The sequence below is a fragment of the Orycteropus afer genome, unplaced genomic scaffold, assembly GCF_000298275.1.
Source record: "Orycteropus afer afer isolate SDZICR_OR568_19922 unplaced genomic scaffold, OryAfe1.0 scaffold00024, whole genome shotgun sequence".
Lineage (NCBI taxonomy): Eukaryota > Metazoa > Chordata > Mammalia > Tubulidentata > Orycteropodidae > Orycteropus > Orycteropus afer.
The window spans coordinates 13577675-13598462 of record NW_006921611.1 but is presented as its reverse complement, the minus strand read 5'-3'; the positions used below and the strand labels follow the sequence as shown (position 1 = coordinate 13598462).

General features: G+C 41.4%; 1 protein-coding gene across 1 annotated transcript in view; it reads right to left on the bottom strand.

Annotated features, from left to right (window-relative positions):
* Nucleotides 1-20788, bottom strand: part of IKBKB (inhibitor of nuclear factor kappa B kinase subunit beta) — a 92834-nt gene that overhangs the window by 3163 nt on the left and 68883 nt on the right. Inside the window, exons 11-20 of the mRNA XM_007935024.2 lie at nt 14991-15105; nt 13424-13547; nt 12558-12709; nt 12350-12411; nt 10762-10871; nt 9534-9583; nt 9326-9425; nt 8739-8886; nt 4808-4935; nt 689-779 (exon numbers count right to left, since the gene is read on the bottom strand). Coding sequence (XP_007933215.1) covers nt 689-779; nt 4808-4935; nt 8739-8886; nt 9326-9425; nt 9534-9583; nt 10762-10871; nt 12350-12411; nt 12558-12709; nt 13424-13547; nt 14991-15105 — 1080 coding nt within the window. The remainder of the gene's footprint in view (nt 1-688; nt 780-4807; nt 4936-8738; nt 8887-9325; nt 9426-9533; nt 9584-10761; nt 10872-12349; nt 12412-12557; nt 12710-13423; nt 13548-14990; nt 15106-20788) is intronic.

The window sequence follows — 20788 nt, the reverse complement described above, 5'->3', positions numbered from 1 at the left end:
AGGGTCGACGAAAGAGGGGGAGGCCTTCAAGGAGATGGATTGATACGGTGGCTGCTATGATGGGCTCAAGTATAGCAGGGATTGTGGGGCTGGCACGGGATCGGGCAGTGTTTCGTTTTGCTGTGCATGGGGTCGCTATGAGTCGGAAACGACTCGACGGCACTTAACGACAACAACAACAAGCAGTACTACCTATTGCTAAGCTCTGAGTCCCTGAAGGGCATGGCCATGACAGTTTCCAGCCTTGTCACCAGTCTCCAGCACACTATCGAACACACACAGGAACTCGGTGATGGTGCAACGTTGCAGGTGGGGATGGCCTTCTGAGAATAACGTTACTTTCTTATGTGCTATAATAAGATAATGCACATAAAGTACTTAATGATACACATTCAATAAATGTTAGCCAGTTATCGTTGTTGTTAGGTGCTGTTGAGTCAGTCCCGAGTCATAGCAGCCCTGTGGACAACAGAACAAAACACTTCCCTGTCCTGTGCCATCCTCACAATCACTGGTATGCTTGAGCCCAGTGCTGCAGCCACTGTGTCAATCTAGCTCATTGAGGGTTACTATTATTACAGATAATAAATATATACTAGGAAAATCCTAAGTGTATACTGATCAAGATAAAAATGAACTGCCTTTCCATTTTCTTTTGTAGAATAGCTGGGATAATATGGGCTGTTACCATCAAACTCTTGTCCTGTTCTTTCATGGTGTCTTGAATTGCATTTTCTAGTCGGGTGCAGAGAGTATGTGCTTCAGCCACCAGTTCTTCACTAAAGAAACGATCAAATTATTAGAAAGTAGTCATTATTATTTTATCAGAACTAATACTACTGCTTAAAAATATGCTAAAGAATTTTTGACAACATTTTAAAAGATTGTGATAACTATTTTGATCCTTTGTGCCTTAAAACACCATGCTACTGACTAGTGATTTCACTCATCCAGTTAACCATTTTTCAGAAGCCCAAATCCAGTCAAAAGCCTATCAATCTGTTCCTTAAAAAAAAAAAAAAAAAAATTAAAAACAAGCAAGCTCTTTCTGACTTAACTACATAGCTCAATTTAATTCTCCCCAAACTGCCAAAACCTAAACATAAATATCCCCAAATCACCTACTTCCCAATTTTTGAAATGGGGGAAAAAAATGGACCAAGCAATTCAACAGGTTTTCACAACTCCTTGAGATCTGCTAGAAATCAGTTCTGGAGATGATTTCATCTAATCTAATCTTTCCTTTTCTTTTTTTTTTTTTTTTAACGATAAGAAATGCTATTGACTTACTAGATACACTGAGACTGGGGGAACCTCCAAAACTAATGCCTGGAAGTTATCTTTAAATCCTGCAAGAAAACTATTCCCTGAAGCGATTCTTAAACTAAACAACAGTTTAGCCTAATTAATAAAGAATATTTGCCTTGAGCATAATACTCTTATAAAGAATTATCCATAAGTATAAACCAACAACAGTTAATCCAAAGCACACATGAGAACTTTAAAGGGAAGAGAGCCTAAATTACGGAGAGGAAACAATACGAGTAGAGATAGAATGGTGACACAATGTGAAGTTATGCAACCAATGCTATTCAACTGTCCATGTTGAAATTGTGAAAGGATGTATGCTTAGTTATGTATATTGTATGTGTCCTAGTGGGCTAACAGACCATAAAAAGAAAGGGAAGAGTATAATAGACCATCCACTGCCTTTTCTAACCTCAGCTCTATGGCACGGAGAGACAAGAATCACCCTGTCATCTCAGGACCATTCTTTTAGGGCTCTGAGAATGTCTCTGGAGAGAATATAACAAACATGGGAGACAGTGACCTGGAATTTCTCTCAACCTGCAACTTGTGCCATTCTGATGGAAGGATGGCAAAGCACATTTTTGCTTAGCTTCACTAAGGGGCTATTAGCCAGATTAAAGGTTCAGTGTCAGCTCCAAAGGACAACATAAAAGGCACAACCTGGTTACTTTCACCCAAGAGTTCACAGTAGAATGGGGTGATATTTAACAATCTATAGTCCTGAGTGATAAAGTACCAAAACAGTATAGGTTACAAGCTTTCCTAGAACAGGAACTGGATTTTCTAAATAGCTTTATTGAGATAAACTTCATATCCTAAAAAGTTCACCTATTCAAGTATAAATTCAATGGTTTTAGTATTTACAGAGTTATGTAATCATCACCACAATCTATTTTCAGGACATTTTCATCACCCAAAAAAGGAACTCTGGATCCCTTAGCAGTCACTTCTCATTCACTCTCCCTGCTGTCCTAAGCAATCACTAGTCTACTTTCTTTTTATGGGCTTTACCTACAGGAACTAGACTTAACCATCTCTAATGCTTGGGGCTTGGCACATAGAAGGTACTGAATAAATGTCAGGGACTGAACTAGAAACAAGAAAAGGCCACAGGCATGGAGGTCAGGGCTGTGGAGGAAGGTGGGAAGTCAGCAAAGCAGATGTGCACTGCAGATGGAAAGACCACTGTGGTTGTTATTAAATGCTGTCAAGTTGCCTCAGAGACCCCATGTGACAGAGCAGAACTGCCTCATAGGGTTTTCTTTGTGGGAGCAGATCACCAGGTCTTTCTCCCATGTAGCTGCTGGATGGGTTCAAACCACCAACCTTTCAGTTAGCAGCCACACATTTAACCATTGTGCAACCAAGGCTCATGGGAGGAACATTATATTTTGTAAAGAAGCATTTGAGGAGCCAGAGTTTGGCTAGAGCAGTGGTGCTCAAACTTTAGGGTACATCAGAATCACAGAGGGGCTGTTAAAACACAGATTTCTGGGCTCATCCCTAAGCTTCTGATCTAGTAGGTTCTGTCTAAGAATATTTATTTCTAGGAAGTACCTAGATGATGTTGATGCTGCTGGTCTGAGACCAGACTTTAAGAACCACTGGGCTATGAACAACCAAAAACCTCATGGGATTTGGTTTCTTTGTTTGGAAGTTTAGGGTTTCATGGGACATCCCAGTTAATTGGCTTAATAACATGTTTAGTGCTTCTGTTCTACCATCTAGTTCAATGTGTAGTGCCTGGGGTCATAAAAGCTAATAAGCAGCCGTCCAAGGCACAACAATTGGTCTTTACTAGAGCAACAGAGGAAGGAGAGTCAGAAGCAGGAGGTGTGGCTAATTGCCTCCATGAACAACTGCCTCCTTTGCTATGAGACCAGAAGACCTAGATGGTGCCTGGCTACCATTACCGAACATTTTGACTAAAAAGTCCACAGAAGAATCAAAAGGGGGGAAATGCAGAACAGAATTTCAAATTTTCATGGACTCAAAACTCCCTAGAGCCATGAAGTCTGGATGAACCCCTGAAACTATAGCCCTGAGATAATCTTTAAACCTTAAACCAAAAAATATTCCCTGAAGTTTTCTTAAAACCAGAGAATAGTTTAGCTTAACTAGTCTTCCTTGAGCATTATTATACTCTTTTAAGAACTATCTTACATGGGATCAAATTGACAGTAACGACTCCTTAAAAGATCAGTTAGGAAACTTAGGGGGCAGTGAGTTTATATTAATGAGGGAGGAACAACTCAGAAAAGTAAGGTCAGAATGGTCACACAATTGGAAGAATAAAATCAATGTCACTAAATGGTATCTGTAGAAACTGTTGAATTGGTAGTAAGTTTTCCTGTGTATATTCTCAACAACAATAACTAAATAAAATCATATATACATTTTTAAAAAATAGAAGCACTAGGCCAGAGCAAGGGCTTTTTCAGGGTAGGGGAGGGGGCTAAGCCTGGACAGCCATATCCAGGAGGTTGCTGGTGCATAAAAAAGGTTAGATTTGGGAGTGGGAAGACATTACTAGTTACCTAGGACTAATTTGATGAAAATGGTATTTTGTGAAGATTAATTTGACCTGATTGGGCCTGAAGACAGTAAGAGAGAGGAAGCAGGGAGGCAGAAAGCCTTGGGAGGAAAGGACTATATTGTTCTGCTTACCACTTCTGTCATAGGGGTCTGGGCAACAGGAGGGAAAAGGATGGAATGAATGGAGGGAATGGGTGGAAAAAGCAGTAACTTGGTAACTCAAAGTGGTGGCAGGGTTAGAGAGAGGAGGCAACATGACTCAGATGTGATAAACTGGGCACTTCCTGAAGGGAATCTGCTTATGAAGAACAGAAAATGATGGATGGACTAAAATAGCACATGATTGACTAGCACTTTCGATCTTCTCATTAAACAGTTAGTAATACAATGCTAAACGAGTAACTTGTTTAGTTAGCAAGTTATAAGAAACTACGTGAGCAAAATATATATATCACTTCTGTTCCCACAGTCCCTAGCGTACATAACAAAGAAAAGCAAGCACAAAATAATTCGAGAGATTAAATGGTCTCTTTATCAGTGATATACATGCATTTCCATGACCATGACTCTGTGAACACAAGCAGCCTCCAGATTATGAATGAGTTCAGTATCCAAGTCTGACTTTAAGTTATTTTTGCACGTAAGTCTGAACAGTTAGATACAGTTCCTATCTCACGTCAGCTAGTCAAATGTTTGTCTTAATATATAGTGTACCTTTCTATGCATAAAAAACATTAAAGAAACACTTCCAGATACACTACAACATCTTTAAAATAATAATAATTTGATGTGTATTGCAAAATAGCACCTGTTTGTTATTACAAACCACTGTACCTATCTCAAATATTTAACATAATAGGCTTTTCAGGGGTTGGTTTGCAACTACATGTTTTATATAAATTGGATGTTCATAACCTGAGGACTGCCTATACTTCACTTGGCACTATTAACCTCAACTTACCTTTTCTTGATTGATTCAGCTAAGCTGTCGGGTGCAGTGGAAGGCTGAGACATCAGCTGATCAGGATGACTAAGGCGAGAAGCATTCATGCTATCTGGGCTTCCACTGACGGGACCACGTACCTTGCTCTGAAAGACAAAATCAGAAAGTCTTCAAAATTTTGGAGCAAAGAGATGATTCAAATTTTGCATTCACACCAAATATTTTCTCATAAGCCATCTGGCTGCAAGACACTCGCTATGCTTCTACAAAAGATCAGTCAACACCTCTGTGATAACTGCTGATACTTTGCATGTCAGCTTAGAAAGCACTGCTGTATTTACAGGTACACTTTTTGAGAAAGGATTTTAAATACAAGGAGAATGGATTGCTTATATCATAGGTTTTATTTCATTAGTTTTATTCCCTAATGGACTCTTACAAGGAAATAAAAGGAAGGTATTTTTGCTTTTTTCCAAGTGTCAGACTGAGACACACACAAGAAAGGTTATAAATGACTTTCTGTGGATCATACTGTCTGTGGCACAGCTGAGAAGAAAACCAAAATGTTGACTCCTGGGCTTGCTACTCTCCAGGCCTAGATTTTAAATCAATGGCACCTGCTTTCTTCTCCAGCCACTTTCACTTGCACTTCACATCTGCAGCCCATAAACCAACCTTCTCATCACCTAAAACTGCCTCCACTCCCAGTTCTCCAGCCACATTCTCATCTGTCTCCTCAAAGGCTCCTCTCTCACTGGCCTTGCTCTCTGTCCTCACTACAGCCTGCAGGTCTTCAACCCCTCCCCATTCTCAGTCTGAGGAATCCCTCCTCATTCCACGTCCTCTAGCTGAACATCAAGGTCCACACTTCAGCCAGCCATCCAAGCACCCAATTCTCCCCTGTTCCTTGTCTGTCTCCTCTACCTTCCTTACCAATAGTCACCTGTAGTGTGACCCAGACATCTACCTCCTCCCTTCTGCCCTGGGCCCGAAAGGGTAGCAGGAGAAGACCATACTCTATGCTGTGGAGCCCCCTTAGAGTCAGGTTACTCCTCCTCACCAACCCCTTCTCCCCATTCCCTTACCCTTTGTACCACAGAAGTTACTCACTGAGTAGTCCCTCACTCTCAGTGGGGTATCTGCCAAACACTCAAATCCAGTCTCCGTGCTGCCATTACAGTGATTCTCTAAAACTCAAATATGACCTTATCATTTCCCTACTTCTTCAACATGAAAGAAAAAACAAATCCTGCCATGTTTCATCTCACCTTCAAAATAAAGTGTGGTTTATATATCTAGCCCTTGTCTACCTCTCCAATTTTATCCGGTGAATCACAACAGAACACACCATACTCTTTCATGCCTTCATGTTGTTGTTAGGTGCTGTTAAGTCAGTTCTGACTCATGGCAACCCTATGTACAACAGCATGAAACACCGCCTCCTCCTACACCATCTTCACAATCATTGTTATGTTTGAGGCCACTGTTGCACCCTCTGTGTCAGTCCATTATATTGATGGCCTTCCTCTTTTTCGCAGACCCTCTACTTTACCAAGCACAATGTCCTTCTTCAGGGGCCGGTCCTTCCTGATAATATGTTCAAAATCATGCCTCCATACCTTTGACAGAACAATGCCTTTGTCCTGGAATGTCCTTATTTGCCATGTACCTACCTAGTTAATGTCTACTAACTCTTCAGTGGAAACATCACTGCCTTGTGGACATTTCCTTTTGCTTTTTCACTTCTAAATGGAAGCAGGTGTCCCTCTTTTGCACTTAACACTATAGCTCATGGTTGCCACACCTGCTTTATAGCACTTCCTGCCCTAAACAGTTATTATTAGTTTCCTTGTCTGTGCTCTTCGCCAGGTTACAGCTTCTTTGGGCAGATGCTATGCCTTTTCCCCAACACCCTTTCCCCTTATTTCCATTCTTCATTACAGTGTTGGACACCTAAGTCAGCACTCAATAAATGCTGCATGAATGCATATATCAGATCAAGCCATCAGCTGTAAATGCTTCAACTTCCCTCTCAAATCTTCTCCACATGTCATCTCTCCTTTTCCTTTTTCCTTCTTTCATACAGGAAGAAATGTCACTCACTCCTTCCCAAAGCAAATCCTTCTTTTTATGCTTATCATCCTAGCTTCTCCTTTATTTTTTGGACCATGCTCATCAACTGCCTCATTTCTCTTTGATATTATTAATCTCTCATGGTATGTTGTGGCCTACAAACAGGCTCGAGGCATCCTGGGATCATCCTCCTATTTTAGGCAACACTCCTTCCCTTTGGGTCCAAAACTCTCAGAGAAGTCATCCACATTCCCCACAATCCTTCCCTCTCTGCATTCTGGCATCCAGTGCCATCACAGCATTGAAACTGCTCTTAGGGACTCTCAGTGACCCAACTGCTCTCTTCTTATCCTTTTTAACCACTCTGCAGATTTAACAATGGGGTCACTCTCCCCAACAACTCTGGCTTCCACTCCTTTTACCTGGCTCTTCTTTCTGTCTTTGGCTCTCTTTTTGCTTTACATGTTCTCCCTAAGCAACCTTCAACAGGCTCACAGCTCTATCTAGATGGTATGTATGGAAAATATAGATTGCTCTGGTAGCACAGTGGCTAAGACACTTGACTGCTAACCAGAAGGCTGGTGGTTCAAACCCACCAGCCACTCCTTGGAAGGAAGATGGGGCAATCTACTTTTGTAGTGATACTGCCTCGGAAACCCAAGGAGGGGTTGCTATGAGTCGGTCTGACTTGACGGCACATACCAACAACATACTAAGAGCAATGCTGACACAGATTAGGATCAACCAGGTCATGCTACCATGCATTAATAAAATAACTGGTACAGGCTTCCTCTGACCTCCCTGACTAACTCTGCCCTTCATCCTATGTCATGGAGGAGAGAAGTGAAAAATGAGCAGCAGCAGCTGGGTGGTTTGCCATAAGCTTCATGGTTCTGCCTTAGAGGGAGATGACAGCATAGAGGTGGAGAGGTCCATCGAGGCTGCAGACCAATAGCTTTGGGCCTGTGTGGTGAATTATTTAGTATGGCTCTTCAAACCATGGTCTTTGTGATTCCTACCAGATAACTGGGTAGAACCATGCAAATGTAAGGTTCTGTGGCCCACAAAGGGGATTGGATAGTTTCTTAGTAATGTAAATAAGGTACATGGCACCCTTGCTGGGGTGGGACCATGGAAATAAGGTATATGGAACCCTAATGTGGGGATTGGTCAGTTTGGTCATCCCACTAGGCTTAAAAAGAGCCCTCCCAGAGGCAGGAAGGAGGGATTTCACTACCATCAAGACAGAGAGCAACCAAGAGTAGAGTGAGTTCTTGTCCCGAGATCCTTGCACTGAGATGGGAGAGAGATGGCAGAGGCTGGCATGAGAACTGAAAGACCAGCACAAGACAGAGCAGCAGGCTTGCCAGCCCATGCAGTGAGAAAGTTGAGTGTCTTTGGGCAGGAGGCTTGCTGACCAAGTGGGGTGCACCTATATGCAGAGCTAAAAGAGCTTTGTAACAGTTGCCCAAGCAGGACAGAGGCCAGGCTGAGAGACTGAAGGCCAAAGAAAGTCCTGACTTTGGGCATGGCCAAAGGGGAGCTGTCCTGATCGAAGAATTGTATCCTGAGTATTCCTAACCCTGAATTGTAACCTGTTACTTCTAATAAACTCCATAATTGTAAGTACTGTCTGTAAATTCTGTGCAGCCCATTGCAACAAATTATTGAACCTAGCAGAGAAGTAGAGAGTGCTATGGGAGGGACAGTGGTGTCAGAGTTGGTAAAAAGCTTGGAGGGTGGCAGCATGTCTGGCCTCATAGGATAAGCCTTGGGCTGCCGATGGTGATTCTGCTTCCCCCTTGTGAGACTGGAGGAGGTCAGGAGGCTGCTGTGCTCATGTCCTTTGTGCAGCCTGGCTACAGGGGCTACTCACACAAGCAATCTTCAGGAGATTCCAGAGCTCCTTCTGCCGCTTCTCCTGAAGCCGAACCACAGTCTTCTCATCCTCGTTCATTAAACTGACCACCTCTTCCACCTTGGGCAGTAATTCCAGAGCCTTCTGCTTGCAAACTACAGTTTTACTGTGAATAATACACAGGACAAATTCCAATGGCATTTTTATTGAAGAAAGCAGGAGGACGTAATAAAAACAAACAAAAATTCCCAAACCAGATGCCTTCAAATTGCTTCCAACTCATGGCAACCTCATGTGTGTCAGGATAGAACTGTGCTCCAGAGGATTTTCAAAGGCTAAGTTTTCACAAGTGTCACTAGGCCTTACTTCTAAGGCATCGCTGGGTGAATTTGTACCGCCAACCTCTTGGTTAGCCACAGAGCATGTTTACCGTTTGTGTCACCCAGGGACTCCAGGAGAACACAATTCCTGGCAATTATAAACTCCCAATCAGCAAGTTTCTTCAGGTAGTTAGGCAAACCTAAGCAGAGTAAGGCAAGCGGCCTCACACTCAGCCTTTCTCATCCTCCACATTTCACCTTAGAGCAGGAAAGTAGGGCTCGTACCTGAGCTGAGTATAAATCACTCGCACTTTCTTCTCAAAGCCTTGAATTGCTTGAAGCAGCAACCGTACCATTTCTTGACTGTCACCATCAGTTCGTTGGTCTGGAAAGAGAAGAGATGCATAGTTCCCCAAAGTAGCTGGCAGAGAGCACCAATGTCTCACAAATGTGATTGAGATAGAACCCAGGCTAGTCATAAAACCTCACTTACCTCTTGGTTTTTCCCTTAGTCTCCTGTAAAGCTCCCTTGCTTGCTCTTCTCTGAAATAAACAAGCAGACAATTATGCCTATATCTAATGTCAGATGTGCAGCATCAGTTTGCTAATGGCTCCTGGAAGAATGAGTGACTTCTAGAAACAAGACTGCCACATGTCTTCCTTAATTGAAATAGAATATTATTCCTGGTGATATTATAGGTGAATATGGGAAATATTCTCCCTCATTATCAAAACTCAAACATTCCAAGGCACAATCACAGAGAATCTTAAGGAAAGGAGTGTCTCCACTCTGAATTCCCCTTCTGCATGGTTTCTATGACAATGATCCCATTTGCTATCACTGGACCCAAGCTCCTAGAGATGATGGCTCCTCCTTGACCACTAAAGCCCAAGAGTGGATACAATCTCCTGTTCCTTCTACCCCTTAACACAGGTGAGACTAACTGATAAAGAGAACTTTCATTTGTAAACTAAAGGACGGTAAAGGATTAAATAATTAGAAGCAATGTAAAATATAAAAAAATCAAAATTTTGATGTTTAGGTCCTAAGAATCCTAATAAAAGCATCAGGGAACACTGCTGAGCCCCAACGACACAGCCTTGATAGACTGACCCAGGCTGCTTGGTTCCCTCCTTAGACAACACTGGGGACTTCATGTTACTTCCTGCTAATGGGATTGGTTTGCCTGGATGCCTCATCCTGTCTTGGGGCCAATGCTAAATGCCTGATAAAGATTCAAATGAAGAGTCCTCAGACTCAAACTTCCAAGACTTGCTAGTCTTTTCCTCCTCTGTTCTACTTTCAGTTCTTTGAGCCGGGACTGGTTGAGCAGGCTTGATGAACAATGATGTCTGACATAATGGCAGTGGCTAATTGGATCTTACAGCCTTTATAATTTACAAACTACTTCTCAAATACAATATCTGAATTGATCCTCACAACTCTGTGAAGTCAGATAGTTTTTCTTGCTATTTAATAGACTAGGAAACTAAGGCTTAGAATGGTGGAGTTTTGCCTTGGCTCATGTCTGTAATATATAGAGGTGACTCACCAAAGGAACATTCTGTATGGGGGACCAGTATTATGGAGCCTTCATACTAACCATGCTGGAAAACCTAGACAATCCTAACACACATATGAAACTTTGGTTGGGTGTCTGTGTGGAAGAAGGAAGGGGAATCAGAGGCAGAGTATGGTTCCCCCGCTAGTTCCTACTCACAGGTCATCCAGTGTCCCTCCCTGCTTCCGACCCATTGGGCTCCTCTGTAAGTCCACGATGTCTGTCTGCAATGCCATCATTCGTTCTACCAGATGTTTCACTTCATTTTCCTGATAAAAAAAGCTGTGCTAATGTCAACTGACACAATAAGAGCATTTTGAGATGCAAGATTTGTGGGGAAAATCCTCCAAGCTTGAAGACCCTCAGCTGACAGGCTGGGAACAGTATGACCTGGGTTTGAACTTGGATCTGCCACGTTCTAGCTTTGTGACCCCTGGAGAAGTTACTTGACCCTTGAACTGTAAATTATTCCATAAAACAGGCTTCTGTTAGGGTATGGCTGTTGCTGTTGAGTCGATTTTGACTCACAGTGACCCTGAAGGACAGAGTAGAACCATGCCATAGGGTTTCCTAGGCTGTAATCTTTATGGGGAGCTCTGGTGGCATAATGCCTAATGCATTTGACTGCTAACTAGAAGGCTGGCTGGCAGTTCAAACCCACCAGCCACTCCTCAGAAGGAAGACTGGGCAATCTATTTCTGTAGAGATACAGCCTTGGAAACCCAAGGAGGAGTTGCCATGAGTTGGAACTGGCTCAGTGGCAGTGAGTTTGTTTTTTTTTTTTTTTTCCTGGAATCTTTATGGAAGAAAATTATCATGTATTTCTCCTGTGGAGCAGCTTGTGGGTTCAAAGCACTGACCTTTCAGTTAGGAGCCAGGCACTTAACAACTGAGCCACCAGGGCTCCTGTTTAATAGGATATTATAGGGGTTAAGTAAGGTAAGGTATGATGCCTGGCATATAAAAGCAGCCTAATGCACATTACTTTCTTTCCTCTTAATTTGTCCATTCCAAAGCCATCCCACATGTGGAGGCCCAGACTCTTCTATTTCATAATTTATGTATATGAGTGCCAAGATGGGGTGGAGCACTCACCCCTCTCCACGGTTAAATAAGGTATTATCTATACAATATCCACCTTTAACCATGCATATCTACCCTACCAGTAATGATTTCTACAAACAGATATTAAGACACACAGGTGAACCTAAGTTCACAAGAGAAGATGGTAAAAGAATCCAAAAAAACCCCTAGAGCCCAGGGTTTTCAATTTGTATGAGGTTCACTAAGTCCTACTTTCTTCTCTTGCTTTCATATTTAACATTTTTTCAGTGACATTTACACTGTCCTTTCTACCTACTTTTTCTTTTCTATGGATTTAGACTCCCAACAAAGGTAGGCAAAAACCTTTGACAAGATGGGGTGTGGATCTTTCATCCAAGGACCTTTCTAATAGGAACAGGTCTAGGCTTCCCTCCAGGGGCATTTAACATTTTGTTCCTTATGTAAATGTGGAACATCTCTGTCCATCTGTGTAACACTGAAATCTAGCCACAATAGAGTGCCCTTTACTGCCTACTCTCCTTGCCTCTTCCCAGCAAATCCTAGTTAAGGACAACCAGGCATGGTGGGAAAAACTTGATATTTGACATACAAGGTCTACTCAGTGTTTGGTGAGAAGGTGGAAAATGGTAGTAAGAAGTCTCATTCCCTTAGTAAGTATATAAACCTAAAATTAGTCTCCTACCCGCCCGCAGAGCTCCACCGCCTGTTCCATTTCCCTCCAGGCCAGCAGCAATTTATCTGATGCTGGAAAAAAATTGGAAAAATAAAATGAAAAACAAGAACACCACAAAATCAAGCAACTAGATTATGAAAAGAGAAGAGAAAATGGAGGAAGAGAAAAAAGTGAAAGGAACAGTCTTTCCAAACTCATTGCAAAGACTGACACTCACTGATCCCAAACTCAGTTTGCTCACTATACTTCTCCAGGTCAATCTGGACACTGGTCTTAAAGAAATCTAACTTGGCCTTGAGCTGCTGAGACATGGAAGCCATGGAATTCTTCATCTTGGAGAGGCAGCTGTTATTCCGGAGGAGATTCATCCTGCAGGGACCACAAGAAACAGGATGGTGGGACATTTTTCAGATCTAAATACCATGCTGACGACTCAAAGTGAACTATAGCGCCCTACAGGGTTTCCAAGGCTGTAAATCTTTATAAGGAGAATGCCACAACTTTCTCCTACAGAGTAGCTGATGGGTTCAAACCACACCTTTTGGTTAGCAGCTGAGCACTTAACTACTGTGCCGCCCAGGTTTCATACAGCAATGAAACCCTTTCGAATGCCAATTGCTGGTTCTTGCAATACTATAATAACAATAATAATGGCAGTCAGTTGTAACCACAAGGAACAATTTCCTACCCCACAGCAATGTGTGAGGTTTTGCACTAAAATTGGAATTAAGCAAGATACTACACAAAAGGCCAACATCTAAACTAGCCATAAATTGCGGAAAGAGTCAGTAAGTCCCTGGTACAATAATTAGGTGAGTTTTGCTAACCCAAATTGCAACAAGCTTTACCACATTCCATTTCTGCACTCTCCTCCATGCACTAACCACACTCACCTCGTCAGTTTTGAAAGGACCTCCCTCAATCCAACCAGCCCAACCATTTCCTGCCCATCCAAACCAGTGTCTCCCACTTGTCCCTCATAACAGTGGTTTCCGAGCTACTGGCTCAGGAATCTCCCTGTGGCAGAACCCACTAAGCAATTTTAAATAAATTAAGTTAAAAAAAAAATGCTTGGCACAATACATGGCAGCTCGCTGTCCCTGCTGCAACCGGTTACAATCCTCCTTCAGGGTTTGGATGCTGTGCCAAACCTGGCCCCACACTTTCCTCAGGTGGAAGAAAGAGAGATTCCTCTTAGGCTCTTGAACTGGAAACAGAGACACAGGCCATTTTCAGAAAATAACTCTCCTACACAGTTACCATGTCCTGCCTTATGACATCACTAGTACTTTTATATTTTTAAAAATTATTGTAACTACTATATTGTTATATAACTTATCAGGTGTTAATGCTTGGCTACCCCATAAAGATTGTCAATACGTTTGTGTGTGTGTGTGTGTGTGTGTGTGTGCCCCATTATGGCACTTGCAGGTACGAGACAGTAATAGCTGTTCATTTGATTTGAAGAAGCACTGTATGAACCACATGGAAATGCACATAGGTACACAGTCCCATATATTTTCAATGTTTACAGTCATATTAAGTTTTATAAAAATGTGGCCTTGACTGGCAATACTGGAAATGATTAAATAAACAATAAGCTGAAGATCTCTAAGACTTTAGGTCCTTAATCTGTTTATTCTAAGGTGGGGGTGAGAGGGGGGTGTGTGGGATGGTATATTAAAATGACCACCTGGCATTCGTATAATAGAACACTATGCAGTATTAAAAAAAAAATCAGGCAGCTCTACATGCACCAACAGAGGGAAATCTCCAAAATACATCCTATTCCTCACTTATTGACTATCTTATTATCTGACATTTCCCATTTATAACAATAGTAAAAAATCTATTATCTGACTATTTTGTATATTAATAATGTACATCTGGCAGTAACAAATGCTGAAATGCCAGGTGACAGTAACGCTGATTGTGATGGTTAAGGTTATGTGTCAATTTGGCTGAGACGTGATTCTTAGTGGTTTAGCAATTATGTAATGATGAAATTTGGCAGTTATGTAATGATGTACTCATCCTCCATTTTGTGATCTGATGTGATTATCCTCCATCTTCATATAACAACCTGCTCTTTGGAACTGAAACACGTTGATAAATAAGGAGTGGGTGCATACTGTAAAGTGAAAAAAGCAGCGCAGAACAGTATGTATTGTGTGCTACCATCTGTTTAGGGAAAAAAAAAGACTACAAATACATGTTTCTAAGTGCACTGAATACTCCTGGAAGGGTAAACAAGAATTTAATAATAGACTTTTCTCTGGAAGAAGAACTCACTGGATGAAGAGGGCAGCTATTTTTCAATGTATATTTTTTCGTACCTTGCTTTTTTTTTTTTTTTGGCATCATATGCATTTATTAGTTATTAAAATACAAATAATAACTATAAAAATAAATAAAATGGTTATCTGATTCAAGTGCAGTGGCAGTACTCTCTGTCTGTTTAAAGTCTTAGCTATGAGGTGGAAATTAACCAAAGATTTTTTTCTACTGTTTTTTGCCTAGGCTACTTCTTGCTTATCCTAAAGTAAGAAGGCTGTGAGGGCAGGATAAACTAATTTCCCTGTGTGGTTCCTCTTGCCTCATCTAAGCATTATAACTGATTATGTTTCTAAAAACACAATGATGTCCTTACGTATACAGCTGACACTTTCAGGTTGAGGCCGAGGGGAGATCTGCGTCTCATATGTGATTTTACTGTTGTCAAAGAGAAAAACAAGATCCATGTCCAACGTACGGCCCTCATTTAGCTGCAAAGGGATGAGAATAAAATGAGATCTCATTAATTCACTCTTTCCCTTTTCTAGCTACTAATAAAGAGGTTTCAGGGCACCAATAGCACAATCTTTAGCCAACAAATACTAAGCATCCATGAAGTCTTTCTTAATGGCTCCAGCCTACACTCATACTTCTTACTCCTTTTACACTTATTATTTGAACCAAAATCCACTGCCATTGAGTCAGTTCCAACTCACAACTACACAGGGCAGAGCAGAATTGCCCCACAGGGTTTCTTTACAGAAGCAGACTACCACAACTTTCTCCCATGAAGTGGCTAGAAGGTTCAAACAGCCAACCTTTAGATTAGCAGCCAAATGCTAAACCACTGCACCACCAAGGCTTCTTTACTATCTGAACACATACCTATTTACAACTATTATATATTCCATCTTATTCTCTGATTGTCTTTACTGTGTAATTTAGAAGTTCACTGTGTACTTCCTTATCCAATGATTGTTTCCTATATGTTAATGTTAGCTCCATAATTAGCTTAAAAGCTATTCTTGGGCAGGGACTATGTCTTGCATTGCTTTGTTTGCCAATGAGGTACCTAACACAGTGAGGTACATCATAAGTAGTTTTGATTGATTCATAAGCACAAAGCATAGTTTTAGTAACAAAGGCAAAGGAAAGGCACTCTTTGTGGTCAGAAGTAACAAATCAAGCATGAAGTGATTAGTGCACCCTTTTAGGCCACACACCACTACTTGTTTGTCATTCTGTCATACTATGGTAGCTTGTGAGTAGCTGCGATGCCGGAGGCTATGCCACAGGTATTTTAAATATGACCATAGTCACCCATGATGGACAGGTTTCAGCAAAGCTTCCAGACTAACACATACCAGACTAGGAAGAAAGACATGGCCAGATCCACTTCTGAAAATAATTGGCCACTGAAAACCTTATGAATTGCAGGGAAACACTGTCTGATATAATTACAGAAGATAAGCCCCTGAGGTGGGAAGGCACTCAAAATACAACTGGGGAAGAGCTGCCTCCTCAAAGTAGAAGTGACTTTAACGACATGTATGGAGTAAAGCTTTTGGAACCTTCAGCTGCTGATGTGGCATGATTCCAAATGGGAAGAAACAGCTATAAACAATCATTAATAATCAGAACATGGAATGTATGAAGTATGAATCTAGGAAAATTGCAAGTTGTCAAAAATGAAACAGAATGCACAAGGATCTGTATTTTAGGCATTAGTGAGGTGAAATGGAGTGGTATTGGCCATTTTGAATCAGATAATCATATGGTCTATTGTGCTGGGAATGATAAATTAAAAAGGAATGGTATAACATTCATACTCAAAGAACATTTCAAGATCTATCCTGAAGTATAATACTGTCAATGATAGGATAATATCCATATGCCTACAAGAAAGACCAATTAATACTATTATATGTCAAATTTATTCACCAGCCACTAATACCAAAGAGGAAGAAACTGAAGATTTTTATCAACTTCTGAAACTGACCAAACATACAATCAAGATGTACTGATAATTACTGGCGATTGGAATGTGAAAGTTGGAAACAGAGATGCATCAGTAGTTGGAAAACATGGCCTTGGTGACAGAAATTATGCTGGAGATCACATAACAGGATTTTTGTAAGACCAAGGACTTACTCATTGCAAATACCTTTTTCAACAACATAAATGGCAACTATACATACGGACCCCACCAGATGGAATACACAGGAGTCAAATCAACTACATCTGTGAAGATACGATAGAAGCTCAATATCATCAGTCAGAATAAGGCCAGGGGCCAACTATGGAACAGACCATCAATTGCTCATCTGCAAGTTTAAGCTGAAGCTGAAGAAAATTAAAACAAGTCCATGATAGCCAATATATGACCTTAGGTATATCCCACCTAAATTTAGAGACCATCTGAAGAACAGATTTAACACATTCTACCAAAGACCAGAGGAGTTGTGGGATGACATCAAGAACATCACGTATGAAGAAAGCTAAGTCATTAAATAGACAGGAAAGGAGGAGAAGATCAAAATGGATGTCAGAAGAGACTCTCAAACCTGTTCTTGAATGGAGAGTGGCTAAAACTAATGGAAGAAATGATTAAATAAAAGAGCCAAACAGAAGATTTCAAAGGACTGATTGAAAGACAAAGTAAAGTATTATAATGAAGTGTGCAAAGCCCTGGAGTTAGAAAATACAAAGAGTCAGTCTACTAAGAAGAATTGGTCAATGTTCATCCATTTCAAGAGTAGCATATGATCAAGATCCAATGATACTGAAGGAAGAAGTCTAAGCTGTGAAGGAATAGGTGAAAAACAGGTCTCCAAGAATTGACAAAATACCAATTAAGATGTCTCAAGAAACAGATGCAGCACTGAAGGTGCTCAGTTGTTTATGTCAAGAAATTTGGAAGACAGCTCCCTGGTCAACTGTCTTAGGCTAGTTTCTCTAGAGAAGAAAAATTAGTGAAGCTTATATATATATATAGAAAAATTTATCTTAGGAAAATGCCTCACACAGTTATAGAGGCTGGCAAGTCCCAAGTTCCTGGCTCAAACATCAAGCTACAAGGTTTCCTGACTACACAGCTGCAGCAGCTGACAAGCTCAAGACTGGCAGGCAGTATTGACTTCGGTAGATGATAAATCCAAGATCAGCAGGCAAAATGGTGGATTGTTGGCTCATGGGACAGTTATAGGCAGCACAACAGTATCCAGATCCCAAATTTTCCCAGGATGTCCATTTATATTTTGGAACCAGGTCACAGCTCTAAGGAAACTCCTTTTCACCTGATTGGCCGCTCAAAGCATATACATCAGATCTCATCATGGTAACAAACCACATCACAAGGGTTTAAACTACTCAGAATCACAGTCCAGCCAAGTTGACACATAACCCCAACTATCACACCAACTGACAGGAAGATAATCATATTTGTATCCATTCCTAAGAAACCTAATCCAACAGAATGCAGAAATTATTGAACAATATCATTAATATCACACACAAGTAAAATTTTGCTGAAGATAATTCAAAAATGGTTGTAGCAATATATTGACAAGGAACTGCCAGAAATTCAAGCTGGATTCAGAAGAGGATGCAGAATGAAGGATATCATTGCTCATGTCAGATGGATCTTCGCTAAAAACAAATAATACCAGAAAGATGTTTACCTGTGTTTTATTGACTACACAAAGGCATTCAATTGTATGGATCATAACAAATTATGGATAATATTGCAAAGAATGGGAATTCTAAAACACTTAATTGTTCACATGAGAAACCTGGACATAGCCAAAAGGCAGGGGTTTGAACAGAACAAGGAGATACTTCATGGTTTAAAATCAGGAAGGGTGTACATCAGGGCTGTATCCTTTTACCATACTTTTTCAATCTGCATGCTGAGCAAATAATACAAGAAGCTGGACTATATGAAGACAAACATGGCACAAGATTAGAGGAAAACTCATTAGCAACTTGAGATACATAGATGACATAACCTTGCTTGCTGAAATGTGATGAAGAGTTGAAGCACTTTTGATAAAGATCAAAGACTACAGCCTTAATATGGATTACACCTCAACATAAAGAAAACTAAAATCCTCACAACTGGACCAATAAGCAACATCATGATGAATGGAGAAAAGGTTGAAGTTGTCAAGGATTTCATTTTTCATGGAACTGCAATCAACATTCATGGAAGCAGAAGCCAGAAATCAAGCGACATACTGTATGGCCAAATCTGTTGCACAAAGACCTCTTTAAAGTGTTAAAAACAAAGATGTCTTTTTTTTTTTTTTTTTCATTCTTCTTCTTCTTCACTTCCAACACTAGGAGACCATTAGCTGCATCTTAGATGGCCGCCTGAAAGCTTTTAAGACCCCAGAATGCAAAAAAAAAAAAAGGGCATTTGGAAGCAATCAGCCATAGACATGATGGCCCTCAAGACCAGAAGAAGTAGATGGTGCCTGGCTACCAATGCCAACCACTCAGGAAAAATCAAATCTGGAGATCCTGGATAGAGTGGGAGGGAAAACATGAAACAAAATCCAAAGACTCAATAATGACCAGATTTACTGGTCAGATGAAATCTGATGAGACCCCCAATACTATGGCCCTGGAATACATTCTGTGCCTGGAATAAAACTCACCTTCAGGGGTGGACTCTCAGCCCAAGAGTTAACAAGATGTACATGCAGATGACTCAACCTAGGATGATGCACCCACATACTCTGGTAATACATCCCTTACAGCAATAGACCACAGGGCACCCGAGGACCAACATTCAAATTGAGGAAATGCAGGACAAACAGGAGCGCGTAAATATGAGGAGCACAAGAGGAGGGTTACTGGCTTGGGAGGGGAGAAGACTGGGTTAGGGTTGGGCACGGTAAATTGGGAGTTGCAGTGTAGTAAATTACTTAGTGTGGCTTTTCTACCCATAAGTCTTTGTAAACTCCAAGGTGGGATTTTCTATGAGCAACTGAGGAGCTCCTGATTGCTGAAGCTATCCACCTGGGTTATTTCTGTTGGGTGTGGCACAAAACAATGTTCTGGGAGGTTCCCACTCTCTCTCATGTGCTTAGAGTTCTGATGCTGTGATTGGCTAGTTTGACCACCCTTCTGGGCTCAAAAGGAGGCCTCCTGGAGGCAGAACTCTCTTTGACTGCTGGCTGAGGAAGACGTGCTGCTGAAAGAAGCAGGTGCTCCTGAAAGAGACACGTGCTGCTGAGAAAGAGACACAAGAGACACGCATTGCTGAGTGAGACACCGAGGGACCAGCACTGCTAGGAAAGAGACTGTGAGAGACTCTTGGCTGAGGGACGGTTGGCTGGGAGAGAGACTGAGCATTTTTCCTGAACTTGAATTGTAGCCTGTGGTGCTTCCCTAATAAACCTCATAATCTGTGAGCTCTGTGTGGCCACTGCAGCGAATTATCGAACCCAGGAGAGAGGTGGTGGTGCTTTGGGAGGAACGGCTGGAGAAAGGGGTGGAGGGAGGCAGCATGTCTGGCTGTATAGGAATAGGCCTTGGGTTACTGCTGGTAATCCTGTCTTCCTTTTGTGGGATTAGAGGAGGTTTGCCATTTTTTGCACTTGGTGTCAGAAGTGGGATTCGTTGCAGTGGCTCCAGACTCATAGAAGCACCAGACTTTGTAAAAGAAAGAAGGAAGGGGCCTGGGAAGTGAAACTTTGGATTCTTAGATGGTTACTTTGTTTGCTGTTACCTCTTAAGGGAGATAATTGATCCAGAGGCTAGGGCTTTTGGTTACACCCAGTCAAAGGCCCAAGGCCATATGCATAGAATGGGACTGTAATCAAGGTGAAGAGATGAACCTGGAATGTCTTTAAAAGGATTATGTGTTTTGGATTTGTGTTTATCTGAATGTACTATGGCTATTGAATGTTCTCTTACCTGCCTGTACATTAGAAATGATTATGGGATATGTGGGTAACAGAGAGTGTGTTAAGTCCACCTTCAGCCAATACATGATTGGATATGTTAAAAAGGGGAAATAGAATTTGCCCAGCAGAAACACAGGCTTCTGTTTTAAGCCCTGTGTGTAGAGCCCATACTAGGAGCTTAGGTAGAAAACCTGAGTCCCACCCAGTACTACTGAGGGAAGGGAAGATTTGCATTTGAAGAGAGGACCTGAAGAGAAAAAAA